Source organism: Puma concolor, chromosome A2 (genome assembly GCF_028749965.1).
Source record: "Puma concolor isolate L17-30 chromosome A2, mPumCon1.1.hap2, whole genome shotgun sequence".
NCBI classification, from domain to species: domain Eukaryota; kingdom Metazoa; phylum Chordata; class Mammalia; order Carnivora; family Felidae; genus Puma; species Puma concolor.
Genome location: NC_141668.1, coordinates 16,329,750 through 16,343,052, shown reverse-complemented (window position 1 = coordinate 16,343,052; position 13,303 = coordinate 16,329,750). Strand labels below are relative to the sequence as shown.

At 37.5% G+C, this 13,303-nt stretch overlaps 1 protein-coding gene and 1 pseudogene across 2 annotated transcripts in view; one reads left to right on the top strand and one right to left on the bottom strand.

Annotated features, from left to right (window-relative positions):
- TRIM24 (tripartite motif containing 24) overlaps nt 1-13,303 on the top strand; it is a 131,743-nt gene that overhangs the window by 51,801 nt on the left and 66,639 nt on the right. For both annotated transcript variants that reach the window (XM_086689126.1, XM_086689120.1), the window contains exon 2: nt 10,203-10,321. In XM_086689126.1, coding sequence (XP_086545252.1) covers nt 10,203-10,321 — 119 coding nt within the window. The remainder of the gene's footprint in view (nt 1-10,202; nt 10,322-13,303) is intronic.
- On the bottom strand, nt 4,485-4,899 carry LOC147583027 (small ribosomal subunit protein eS24 pseudogene; annotated as a pseudogene).

Sequence of the window (13,303 nt, the reverse complement as noted above, 5' to 3'; positions counted from 1 at the left end):
AAGTTCAAGCCCTGTGTCAGGTTCTGTGCTGACACCTCAGAACCTGGAGCCTGCTTTGGAGTCTGTCTATACTGCTCTTTCTGCCCCTCTCCCACTCGTGCTCTGTCTCTGTCTCTCTCAAAAATAAATAAACATTAAAAATGTTAATTAGGTCTTTTGTTATATACACATGTATGTATCTTTAAAGAGGAAGCCATCCTGGTATTGATGGGACCATGGACAGAGCATTATTTTGCACAGTGTAGATCCTCTAGTTTTTAAAAAAGTCCCCTGGATGTTGGAATATAGTTTCCTGACTGGTTGTGATCCATCTCATGGTCCTATCATTGAACTCACTTGGGTCTGTGATACAGCATTTAATAAGAGGCTTTAAGTCCACATATGTCTTTCTTGTGGAGATGAGTAGTCTAAGAGTTGCCAGTCATTCCTGGCACTTAATGTCAAAGCATAAGCCGTGCATTATGCTTAGGTTTAGAAACTAAGGCTTCACAAAAAGCTGTAAACATTTAATTTGTAGACAAAAGAATAAAACCAAATCCTAGTAAGTTCATTTTAAGTCCATTTGCTTTTATAAGTGTATAATTTATAATGTGTCATTAATTTCCTACATCAGTCATGTGACCTTAACAGTTGTCTAAACATGTTTCATGATTTCACTTCACCAACACAGAAACTTACATTTAGAGGGGTAATGAATTTATAACTCCATAAGTCCTTTTCCTTTAAAACGCAGAAAATAGGGGTGCCTCGGTGGCTCAGTGAGTTAAGCGTCTGACTGCGGCTCAGGTCATGATCTCACAGCTTGTGAGGTCGAGCCCTGCATCAGGCTCTGTGCTCACAGCTCGGAGACTAGAGCCTGCTTCGGATTCTGCGTCTCCCTCTCTCTCTCTCTGCCCCTCCCCTGCTCGCTCACTCTCTCTCTCTAACTAAATAAACATTAAAAAAATTTTTTTAAATATAAAATAAAATGCAGAAAAATAGGGGCACCCGCGTGGCTCAGTCATTTAGGCATCTGACTTTGGCTCAGGTCATGATCTCATGGTTTGTGTGTTCCAGCCCCATGTCAGGCTCTGTGCTGACAGCTCAGAGCCTGGAGCCTGCTTCTGATTCTGTGTCTCCCTCTCTCTGTCGCCCTGCCCACCCTGTCTCCCACCCCGGCTCTCACTCTATCTCTCTCTCAAAAATAAACAAACATAAAAATAAAATGCAGAAGAATATAATACTGAAGTGTTACTTGTTTCAATAAATAGTGGTTTCCTTGTTTAGCTACTTCCCACCACATACTCTGTAGTCTTCTTACCTTGCTATCAGCTAACAGAAGCAGTTTATAGCATTTGTGAGATCCATTTGCTTTACTGTTTCTCTTTAAAGTTGACTCCCTACTTTCCTTTTGTATTTCAGCTTTTCCCTTTTCAAAAATGAGAGTTGAGTTATGTCTCCAGAGTATTCTCGGCCTTCCCAGGATAGTGTGTCAAAAAAAATCACTTTCTTCATACAAACATTCAGTTATTTAGTGTATAAATGCAGTGTCTGATTTTTCTTATGTTGACAAATCTTAGACTTGGAAGGAAGTTTGAGAAGAGACACAAATTTAAGATACACCAACATTTTGTTACATCTAGGTAGAAGTGCATCTGTGACTCCAAATTCATTTGTAATGTTAGTAGATCATACTTTGAGGGAATCAGGTAGGTAAGTACATGCTGGTCCTTTCAGGAGTCACCTGTTAGCCTAATTTTAATTGGAAGGCACAAAGTTCATAATGCACAGGTTTACCAGGTACTAGCCTGACATTGTTAGGCTTTTTTTGTACATTTATTCATATAATCCTTATAAAAATCCTGCCTCAAATTTGTTCTAACGAATGTGAAACATTTAGCACAATAACTGGCACACAGTAAGCTCTCAACATGGTAACCATTATCATCATGATGATCATTTACTGTTGTTTTACAGAAGAGGAAATATAGGCTCGAAAGATTTAGGGGTTATAAAGAAATCAATGAAAAGGAATAACTTAGGTGTATATGGTTTTAAGGTTCATATTTTATCTTTTTTATTTAAATATGTTCCATGTAGAATGTATAGAAGATGTGTCATTAGGCAGGATTGAAATCCCAGATTTGCTGCTTAGTAGTATGACCATGGACAAGTGATGGTGATGAGTTTTTTGATCTGTAAAATGGGGATTATACTTAATTCACTCACTAGAGCTGGGTTGCTCTGAGGGTTATTAGTCCCCTACTGACTAGCCTAGAGTTAGAAGAGAGCTCTGACAAATGCCAGCAGAACTCTGACTGGGTCTGAGGTCTCATTTGCACCATTCACCCATCTTCCTAGGCCTAGGAAGGAGTCTAGTTCAGGAACAGTAGATGGGTTGAAGTTAGTACTAGGGAGGAAGTGCTGCTTCTTTCCTCTTTGCTAGGCCTAGCCATTGTCCAGACTTGTGTGCTAATCATTAGCACCCAAGTCAAGGAGATGGATGGTGCGATTGAGACCTCAGACCCAGTCAGAGATCTGCTGGCTTTTGTCACAGCTCTCTTCTAACTCTAGACTAGTCACTAGGGGACTAATAAGCCTCAGAGCAACGCAGCTCTAGTGAGTGAATCAACATATTTAAATAAATGCTTTTCTTTATAGTTCATCAGCTAGGTATACTTTACATAAAATATTTTATTTGGATTTTTGAACTTAAATGGTATATATATTCTGCTAGGACTTCCTTTCTTTACTCAAAATAATTTTGGGGATTTAGTCATGTTGATAACACTTAAGTACATTGATTTCATTGCTATGAAGTATTTTATTAAATATAACTTAGGATTTTATTTCTACTGTTGATGGACATTTGGATTGTTTCCAGTTATGGGTTTTTGTGAAAAATGCTGTGATGAACATTCTTGAGCATGTCTCCTGATGCTACAGTATAAGAGTTTCTCAATGTTGGAATTGTGAATCATACAGTATATATATTACTAAGCAGTTTATTCATCATTCACCAAATATTTATTGAGCGCTGTGCCAGGTACATTTTTAATTGTCTTGGAATACCAGTGAACTAAACAGACTAAAATCTGCCCTCGTGGCATTTATGTTCTATTTGGGATTGCTAGACAATAAACAATAAACATAAATAAATAAAAGGATAAATGTGGGGGAGGGGGGAAGAATTAGAACAAGATGGGATTATTTGTACAGGAAGGTAGGTGGGGTTGCAGGCGTCATCAAAGGTATCGTTAGAAAACAGACTTAATGGGGCGCCTGGGTGGCGCAGTCGGTTAAGCGTCCGACTTCAGCCAGGTCACGATCTCGCGGTCCGTGAGTTCGAGCCCCGCATCAGGCTCTGGGCTGATGGCTCAGAGCCTGGAGCCTGTTTCCGAGTCTGTGACTCCCTCTCTCTCTGCCCCTCCCCCGTTCATGCTCTGTCTCTCTCTGTCCCAAAAATAAATAAACGTTAAAAAAAAAAAAAAATTAAAAAAAAAAAAAAAAACAGACTTAATGGAAGGTACATACCACTTAAAAGATTTTTAACCTAGGGGCGCCTGGGTGGCTCAGTCGGTTAAGTGTCCAGTTTTGGCTCAGGTCATGATCTCACAGTTCATGAGTTCAAGCCCTGCATTGGGCTCTTGGACTGACAGCTCAGAGCCTGGAGCCTGCTTCAGATTCTGTGTCTTTCTCTCTCTGCCCTTCCCCTGCTTGCTCACTCGCTCTCTCTGTCTCTTTCTGAAAAGTAAATAAACATTTAAAAAAATTTTTTCAACCTAATTAAATAACAAAAAGAAACAACCATGGCCATTAAACACTCATAGTGATGAGTGATAAAAGTAAAAATCTCAACCCTTCTTAGAGAATGATTTTTCTTTAGTTAATCAGATTTTAATCCTTCCAGTTTCTGGAAGGATATATTCTGGATGCTAATCTCTACCAATATATGCAGAGGAACTATAAATGTACTCACACTTGGTCAAATAGAAATTACATTTTCTGAGGCACCTGGCTGGCTCAGTTGGTAGAGCATGGGACTCTTGATTTTGGGTTGTGAGTTTGAGCCCCACATTGGATGTACAGATTGCTTTTAAAAAATAAAATAAAATCTTAATAAAAATTAGGGGCTCCTGGGTGGTTCAGTTGGGTAAGCGCCCGACTTAGGCTCAGGTCATGATCTCACCGTTTGTGGGTCTGAGCCCCATGTCGGGCTCTGTGCTGATAGCTCAGAGCCTGGAGACTGCTTTGGATTCTGTGTCTCCCTCTCTCTGCCCCTCCCCAACTTGCACTCTCTCTCTCTCAAAAATAAACATTAAAAAAAATTTTTTTAATTAAATTTCCCCATTAACTCTATGGTTAAAAAGATACTGTTAAGTTAGCATTTATTTGGATTTTAAATTGATTTAGGTCAAATTCAGCACCTTACACAAATGAGATTATTTTTTTAAAGTTTTTAGTTTATTAATCCTCTCATGAAAAATCTGCATGATCACCACAGATCAAGTCACTGCAGGATCTTTACCCCTTCTTTTTGTCAGCACTAACGTTGGCTTTTGCAGTCCCCTTGACTTTCTTCTTTCTGTTCTTGAGTTTTTTCGTAGTGTTCTTGACATCTTTTTCTTCTCATTTAGGACATGCCTTGCACATCTATGTTTGGATTCATTTTTCTTTGCATAATCCAAGGAATCACAAATCATACCAAAGCCAATTGTCCTGCCACCAGCAAGTGGATTCTGAATCTAAATACAAAGAAGACATCTCCTTGGTCCTGTACACTTTGGCTAGTTTTCCCCGAATTTCTGGCTTAGGTACTGTTGGGTTTCTGAGGTGAAGAAAATCAGTGACCATGTGTTTCTGCTGAAGTAATGAGTTGGTCATGAACTTACTGGTCTGGATAGTTACTATGTTGTTCATGATGGCAGCTGAGCTTCAAGCAGCCAGGGAGGAAAAGAGAGCCAAATAGGATTCTTAATTCATGGACTAATATCTTATCTGTCAAAATGATGTGATCTATTAACCCATGTTTTCTAAAATATTTTTGTAAAGTGTAGTAGTACGGAGCCTGCGCTTGGGTCAGTCAGCAATGAATTTAGATCATAGCTCCACTGCTCTGTGACCTTGATCAGGTCAACAAGATTTACTGATCTGTTTATTCATCTTTAGGAATATAAAGCAGTATATACAAGGAGAACACCAAATAAATGTCCAGGCGTGAGATTGTCAATTCATATGATTAACGTTATGCTTAATTTTTAAGAAACTGCCAAACTATTTTACAGAGTGACTGTACCATTATACATTCCTGCTGGGACTGTATGAGAGATCCAAAATAGCGATAATACCTATGTATTAGTATCTTGTCATAATCTTAATTTGTGTTTACCTGATGGCTGGTGATGTGAAACATCCTATCGTGTGCTTATTTGACATGTATATATCCCCACTGGTAAAATATCTCTTCATGTGTTTAGCTTATTTTCTAATTGGGATGTTTGTTCCTTTATTGAGTTTTGAGAGTTGTTTATATATTGTAGATATGTATCCTTTGTCAGACCTCTGGTTTGCAAATATTTTCGCCCATTGTGTAGTGTTTTTTTTTTTCCATCTTCAGAGCAAAGTTTTTAATTTTGATGAAATCAAATTCATCCATGTTCTTTAATGATGGGTTGTGTTGTTGATATGTCTAAGAACTCTTCAAGTCCTACGCCCTTAAGATAATCTCCTGTTCACTTCTAAAGTTTTTATAGATTTATGTTTGGTATTAAAATCTGATCCACTTTGAGTTAATCTTATATAAAATGTAAAGTTTAAGTTGAGGCTCAATTTCTTGCCTATGAATACCCAGTTACTCCGGTGTAATTTGTTGAAAAGTATTTCCTTCCACTGAATTATTTTCACACTTTTGTCAAAAATCAGTTGGGCTTGTGTGGGTGTATTTCTGGATGCTCTATTCTGTTCCTTTCATCTATGTGTCTATCCTGCCAATACCACCCTGTCTCAACTACTCTATCTATATAAGTCTTAAAATTGGTTAGTGGTTCCTCTCACTTTCTTTTTTTCAAAACTGCTTTAGCTATTTTAGTTCTTTTCCTTATCCACATAAATCTTGGATTAACCTTGTCTATACTTCTAAAAAAATCTTGTTTAGGATTTTGATAGGAGTATATTGATCTGTAGATCCATTTGGGGAGAATCAACATCTTTACTGAAATGAGTCCTCCAATCTGTGAACACAATATATCTCTCATCAGCATTTTGTACCTTCAGCATTAAGATGCTTTTACGCATTTGTCAAAAATGGGTTGACCCTACTGGTGTGAATCTATTTCAGTTCTCTGTTCTGTTTTATTCATTGGTGTCTATCCTTTAGTCAGTAACAGACATTCTTGATTACAGTCTTGAAATTGGATAGAACAGTTCCTCTATTCTTGTTTCCAATATTGATTTAGCTATTATTGTACATTTGCCTTTCTATATAAATTTTAAACTAATCTTGTCTGCATCTACAAATAAAATGTTGCCAGCATATTAGGAATTGTGTTAAACCCACAGCTCACATTAAAGAGAATTGACATCTTTATTACACTGATTATCCCTGTCCGTGAACACTTTATGTCTCTCCATTTATCTAGATCTTCTTTGATTTCTCTCCTTAGAGTTTTGTAGTTTTCAGCGTATAAGTCCAATACACGTTTTGTTTGGTTTACACCTAAGTACTTTGGTTTGTTTAGAGCCAATTTCCAAATAGTTAGGGTGCTATTGAAATTATTTCATAATGGGTAAGTTATAGTAGGTTGCCCTCTTTGAGGAGTTTGTTTCACTTACATCATTAAATTTCTCTGACTAGTGTTAGTATTCCTCTGTTATCTTTTAGATGTCCATGTGGTCTGTAGTGATACTCCCTTTTTCATTCTTTATGTTTGCTAAATTATATCTTCTCCTTTGTCATCTTCAGTCTTGGTGAAAGTTTGTTAATTTTATTGGCCTTTTCAAATAACCAGCTTTTTCTTTCAATGACTTTTCAGTTTTCAATTCCATTGGTCTCTGCCCTTATATTTATTATTTTCTGCCTCTTATGAGGTAGAAATTGAAGTCTGTGTTCCTTACTCTGCCTCCCTTGACATCTGGAAGAGGAGGGCCTCCTCCTTACCAGTAGATGATGTGGAAGTCTCTTGGTACTTCTTGATACCTCCCTGGTTGATAGGGCAAATGGATGTCTATTAACTGCTGCTCATGTGTTCTTTATTGACACATCTAAGGAGTGGGGACAGAGGGACAGGAGGTTACTGGTAGGCAGTGGTAAAAGTTCTGAATGTCCAATAGGCTTTTTCTTTTTTTCTTTTCTTTTTATTTTTTTTTAACATTTATTTATTATTGAGAGAGAGACACAGAGCGTGAGCAAGGGAGGGGCAGAGAGAAGGGGAGACAACAGAATCTGAAATAGGCTCCAGGCTCTGAGCCGTCAGCACAGAGCCCGATGCAGGGCTCGAACTCACAAACTGTGAGATCATGACCTGAGCCGAAGTTGGTCGCCCAACCAACTGAGCCCCCCAGGCGCCCCCCAATAGGCCTTTTCTAACTCCATCCCAGCGTAGAGATAGAGGAGTACCTCATTATTTCCTGGAAGTGTAAAATCAGGCTCTTCATGTGGTCTCCACTGACACTGCAGGATGAAAGCTCCATTAGCGCCCAGTAAGGATGAAAGCCCCGGGTCCCCACCAGGCTTCTCTGACACACACAGCAGTGCGTAGTGGGGGTACTTGATTTCTGCTAGTGGAAGTCTAGGCTTCCCACTGGGCCTGCGCTGGTGGGAAAGGGAGCACAGTTTTATCTGTGGTGTTTGGCTGGAGTAGAGCAGTTATTGTCTAAAAGTTTTGTCTTGGTAGGCTCCCCCTTTCCTGGACCTTCCTTCCACAGAAGGTTTCTGTGGGATAGTTTTTTTTTGTTTACACCTGTTGATGTTCCTAGGATGGTGACTTCATGAACATCCACTTTGGAATACATGGGGCTAAAAGAAAATCCAGTGAACTTACCACTGTCGTTCCTTGGGTTCTGAGATCTGTAGCTAGTCTGCCGCCTTCTCTCTACCTTTCAGTGTTCTTACGATTGTTTCATATAGAAGGCCTAGAGTTTTTAGCTGTACTTATCTGGAGGTATAAGGAAAAATATGCTTATTCAATCTTTCTCTTTTTAGAAATGCATTGTCACCTAATTTGTGGATTTTTATTATTCTTTGTCAGCATGTGTTGGGTGTATCTTTAGACTAGCTGTAGTTCTTGAGTGAAATTGAATTCATTAATATTTCCCTTAATCTCTTGCTTTTTGTTTCTTGATTGAGAATTTTATTCCTGCTCTAAGGTTACAGAGATGTTTTCTTACATTTCCTTGCGAAAGTTTTAAAGTTCTTAATCTTTTAAAAGAATTATTGTTTTTAACTGAGTAGTGATCTAATTCATCCCCCTCCCATGTTAGAGAACTATAGCACCATGAAAAGTTCATCTCTTTTCCCATTGATTTCTAGTGCCACATCTGTCATGTATAAAATGTACTTATATGTGAGCCTTTTATGTGTATTCTTTTCCATTTTTTTATCCTTACATAAATTTCACACCATTTTATTTACTATAGCTTTAGAGTAAGTCTTGTTATTTGGTAGACAATGTCTCCCAGCTTATCAAAATTCTATTGAAATTCCTATTGGGATTATTAAATGTATAGATGTTTGGAGAGAATTGGTATCTTTACCATCACGAACATGATTTTTCTTAGATATTTTTAAAGGTTTCTAAATTTAGCTTACCATTTTTCTCCACAATGACCTTATATATTTAAAACAATTATTTCTGAGTAGTTAGTATATTTTTGTTGCTATTGTAAAGTAAAATAGGTTCTTTTTAATTAAAAAAAATAGTGCTTGTATATACAAATGAAAATGGCCTTTGGGTTGCTTTGTATTCATTCATATGCATTTCATTTTCCAAAAAAATGTACCCGGGAACATTATTGCAGTCTCCTTGGTACAAATTACAGCATCAAATGAATATTAGATTTTTAATATTTTAGTCAAAAATTTAGATCTTAATCAATTCATAATTTTTTATTGATTTCCCAAGTACTATGGAAGATGATTTCTCTCCTCCCCTAAAAGGAACACTGTTTGCACTTGTTAAAGGAAACTAAATAGCGTTTCTTAATAATTTCCCATGGAGATTTTAAGCAAAACAAGTATCTTTGTGCTCCCCTTTCAGAAATCCTGGTTCAATAGGTCCAGAGAAAATCAGAACTCTGTATTCATTCATTCATTCATTCATTCATTCATTCAGGGAGAGAGAGTGTGAACGAGGGAGGGCAGAGAAAGAATCCCAAGCAGACTCTGTGCTCTCAGCATGAGCCCCACTCGGGGCTTAGTCCCACAAATTGTGAGATCATGACCTCAGCCAAAATCAAGAGTCCGGCACTCAACTGACAGAGCCACTCAGTTTCCCCTGGAACTCTTTTCTTTTAAACATCTCCCCTGTGGTTCTACACATGTATATTTGAAAACCACTGCTAGGAGAAGTTGCTAAACAATAAAAAGAGCAGCCCATAGGGATGCTTATTCGGGGGGGGGGGGGTGGGGGGCGGGTGGAATCTCATTTAGAATAATGAAGTTTTAGTCATTATTAGGTATATTCCACACCTACTTTATTTATGGTGCACACATGCATACTTATAATTCATATATGTGTATAAACTGAATTGCTTTGTGTTAAGTAGTGACAGGTATGAGTTTGAAGAGAGTGGACATTGTAAAAGAACCCAGTTACAGTTTAAGTGAGATGTGCTCATTTAGTGCTTTGTATTTTTGTATTAAAACTTTAGAATGAGCGCTCATGGATATAGAGAGCAGATTGGTGGTTGCCTGAGATGTAGCGGATCATGGGTGGGTGGAATGAATGAAAGGGGTCAAAAGGTACAAGTTCCCATTTATAAAAGGAATAAGTCATAGGGATGTAACATATAGCATGGTGACTGTAGTTAACAGTACTGTATTGCATATGTGAAAGTAGCTTGGAGAGTGTTTTGAAAATTCTTCTCACAAAAACTTTTGTAACTCTGCATGGTGACAGATGTTAACTGAACTTATCGCGGTGATCATTTTGCATTTAAATACAAACAGTCAAATCATTATGCTGTACAAACCAAAAAAACTTAGAACGCAATTTTGTCTTTCCCAGTTGGAGTCATTCGATGTCCAGTTTGCAGCCAAGAATGTGCAGAGAGACACATCATAGATAATTTTTTTGTGAAGGACACTACTGAGGTTCCCAGCAGTACAGTAGAAAAGTCTAATCAGGTAAGTGTATTAAGCCTTAAAATGTTTTGCCTCCTCTTTTTTTTTTTTTTTTTTTTTTAATGTTTGTTTATTTTTTGAGAGAGAGACAGAATGCAAGTGGTTAGGGGCAGAGAGAGAGGGAGACACAAAATCAAAGCAGGCTCCAGGCTCCAAGCTGTCAGCACAGGGCCCAACGTGGGGCTTGAACGAACGAACTGCGAGATCATGACCTGAGCTGAATTCGGACGCCTAGCTGACTGAGCCACCCAGACGCCCCATATTGCCTTCTCTTAATGAAGCAGCCTAAGTTACTGAAGGATGCTAAAATAAAAGGTGTCTGACCCCCTTTTGACCATTATGTCTATCAAATTATGTAATATTTTAAAAGGAATATAAAGAATAATGAATAATTCATCTTAAGGATTAAAACAGTGCCAATACAGAAGCCTTGCTTGTACCCTCACCTTCCCTTTCCCTTCAGAGGAAACCATTATTCTGTATTTGATAGTATTTCATTTTTTTTGTAATTTTACTCTATGTATTTCATTTTTTTTTGCAATTTTACTATATATTGACAGATTTTCTAAATTTTAAGACCCCTTTTTTCATTTTTTTCTGTTTTAATGATGAACTCTATAATGATACATATGAAAAATTGCATGTCTTTGATTAGTATGGTTTCACAGTTTAAGAAAATTTCTTAATGGTATTAAGAAAAAAATTTCTTAAAATTTCTGCATGGTATTTCTTTGAAAGCCTCATTTGGTAACATTGTCCGGGTATTGCGCTTAGAGGCCCACTGGTGTTTTTCTCTTTTCCCCACTTCCATATCCCACATGTAGAACATTTCTATTGGCCCCTTAGATCTATCTAGATGTCCAGTCCCTGGAAGATGAACTGTAGTGCCTCTCGTGGAGGTGAGCTGGGATTGATTCTGTAGCGTACACTAAGCGTAGTATATTAGTCTACTTTTGAATTAGGATTGATTGATGATTTCTCTAGGCAGTTCCTTTAATTTAGCACACTAGATCTGTGAAGGAATTGAATCTATGAGAAGAAAATGATTATTAATCTAAAATGTAAAAATCTAAAAAGTAATCTTTAAGACACTTTACTAATCACATAGCTAAGTTTCTGTACTTTTCACTTTCAGCTTTTCTTGTTGGTTTCTTGGGGGAACTGTGGGAATTTAGGGCTCATCTTATATACATCTGTTACTAACAAAAATACCCCTTTTGTTTCAAAAGTGTCCACAGTTCAGGGGCGCCTGGGTGGCGTCTGACTTCAACTCAGGTCATGATCTCATAGTTCGTGAATTCGAGCCCCACATCGGGCTCTGTGGAGCCTGGAGCCTGCTCCAGATTCTGTGTCTCCCCCTCTCTCTGCCCCTCTCTAGCTCACGCTCAGTCTCTATCTCTCTCAAAAATAAATAAATGTTAAAAAAAAAAAAGTAAAAAATGATAATAACAAAGTATCCACAGTTCATCAAAGGCCAAACCAGGGCTTAATGCAGAGAATAAACTTGCTAATTGTTGTGAAACCAGCTTTAAAGAATAGAAATGTAGTTATATGTGAACTACAGTGTCAAGTACTTAGCTCTTCTGAAAGTTTCCCTGTGAATACTACTGATTTTTTTGTCTTCTAGAGTGTCATGTCACTTTCATATATGATTATATTTATACTACATAAACTTTGTTAGTCATATCACTTGAACTCTAGTAGTACACGTGCATGCTCAATCCAGAAAATTCAAAAGCAAAGCAGCATAAATAATCAACAGGATGGAATAATGATCTGATATGAATTGACGATGATAAGAGATGAGAACTGAAGGGATTCTAATCTAAAGGACAAATCTAAGAGGCTGCTTTTTTCCTCTGTATATCAATTAGTTTTTAGTAAGTTTATTGACTCTATTTTGGTCACAGAAACATAATAGGAAGAAGTTATAATCAGTTAAACTAGAAATAGAGTCCAAATTGACATCTTCAATGTAGGTAAGTGAGGCTAGGAGAGTGTTAAACCTGGTTCAGGAATAGGGTACTTGTTATGGATATTTTGGGAATGAAGACTAGAGAGGTAATAATGTGGGATGAATTGGAGGTAGAAAGGCCTAGGCAAAAGGTATTGAGAGCTGAGCTAGCCTAGTGGCAATACGAGAAGGAAGGGGATAAGTTACAGCTCACACAAGGTTTTGATGTACCTGATTGGATGTGGAGGTGAGAGGGACCTCACTGCCAAGATGGTGGTGCTTTTCACAGAGATTAAGAGGTAAGGGAAGTAGATAGAGAATTGGTTTTGAATGTGATTGAGTTTGCCTCTGAGACTAAGGTGATGTCATCTGTGGTCAAACTGGAGCTCTGAGGATAGTTCATAGCTGAACAAAGATAAAGCTTAATAAATGTTTGTTACAGATAATTTTAGGCATTACCAAGAGAAGGGACATAAAGTTTCACATAACAAACTCCCATGTACACATACCTAGCTTAGTAGCCATCAACTCTTGTTTTATGTTTATCCTGACACCCTTCCACATACTATATTATGTTGAGGGTAATCTAATCCATAAATCTTTCAGTACTTCTTTGGAAAAATATTTTTTTATAAACCTAACCAGCATATCAATTTCACATGTAAAAAATTTTACAGGTAAACCTTAATATCATCAAACACCCAGTGATATGTGTCTCTAATTCTTATGGTTTCTTTTTTTAAACAGTGGTTTGTTTCTATAAGGATCCATTAAGGCCTACACAGTGCATTTGGTTGATTTGTCTCAAATCTATCTTTTAATTAATCTCAAAATACCCCTTTACTTCACTAGTTTTCTTTTTCCTCCCTTTAAACATATTTGTTAGATAAACTGGGTGTTAGTCCTGTGGAGTTAGCCTTATTCTGCATTTTGCTGACCATCTTCATAAAGTCATTTAACATGCTTCTCTGTTTCCTGTATTTTGTGTATACTGACAGTAAATAGGTAGAAGCTGATTTCATTTCAGGTCC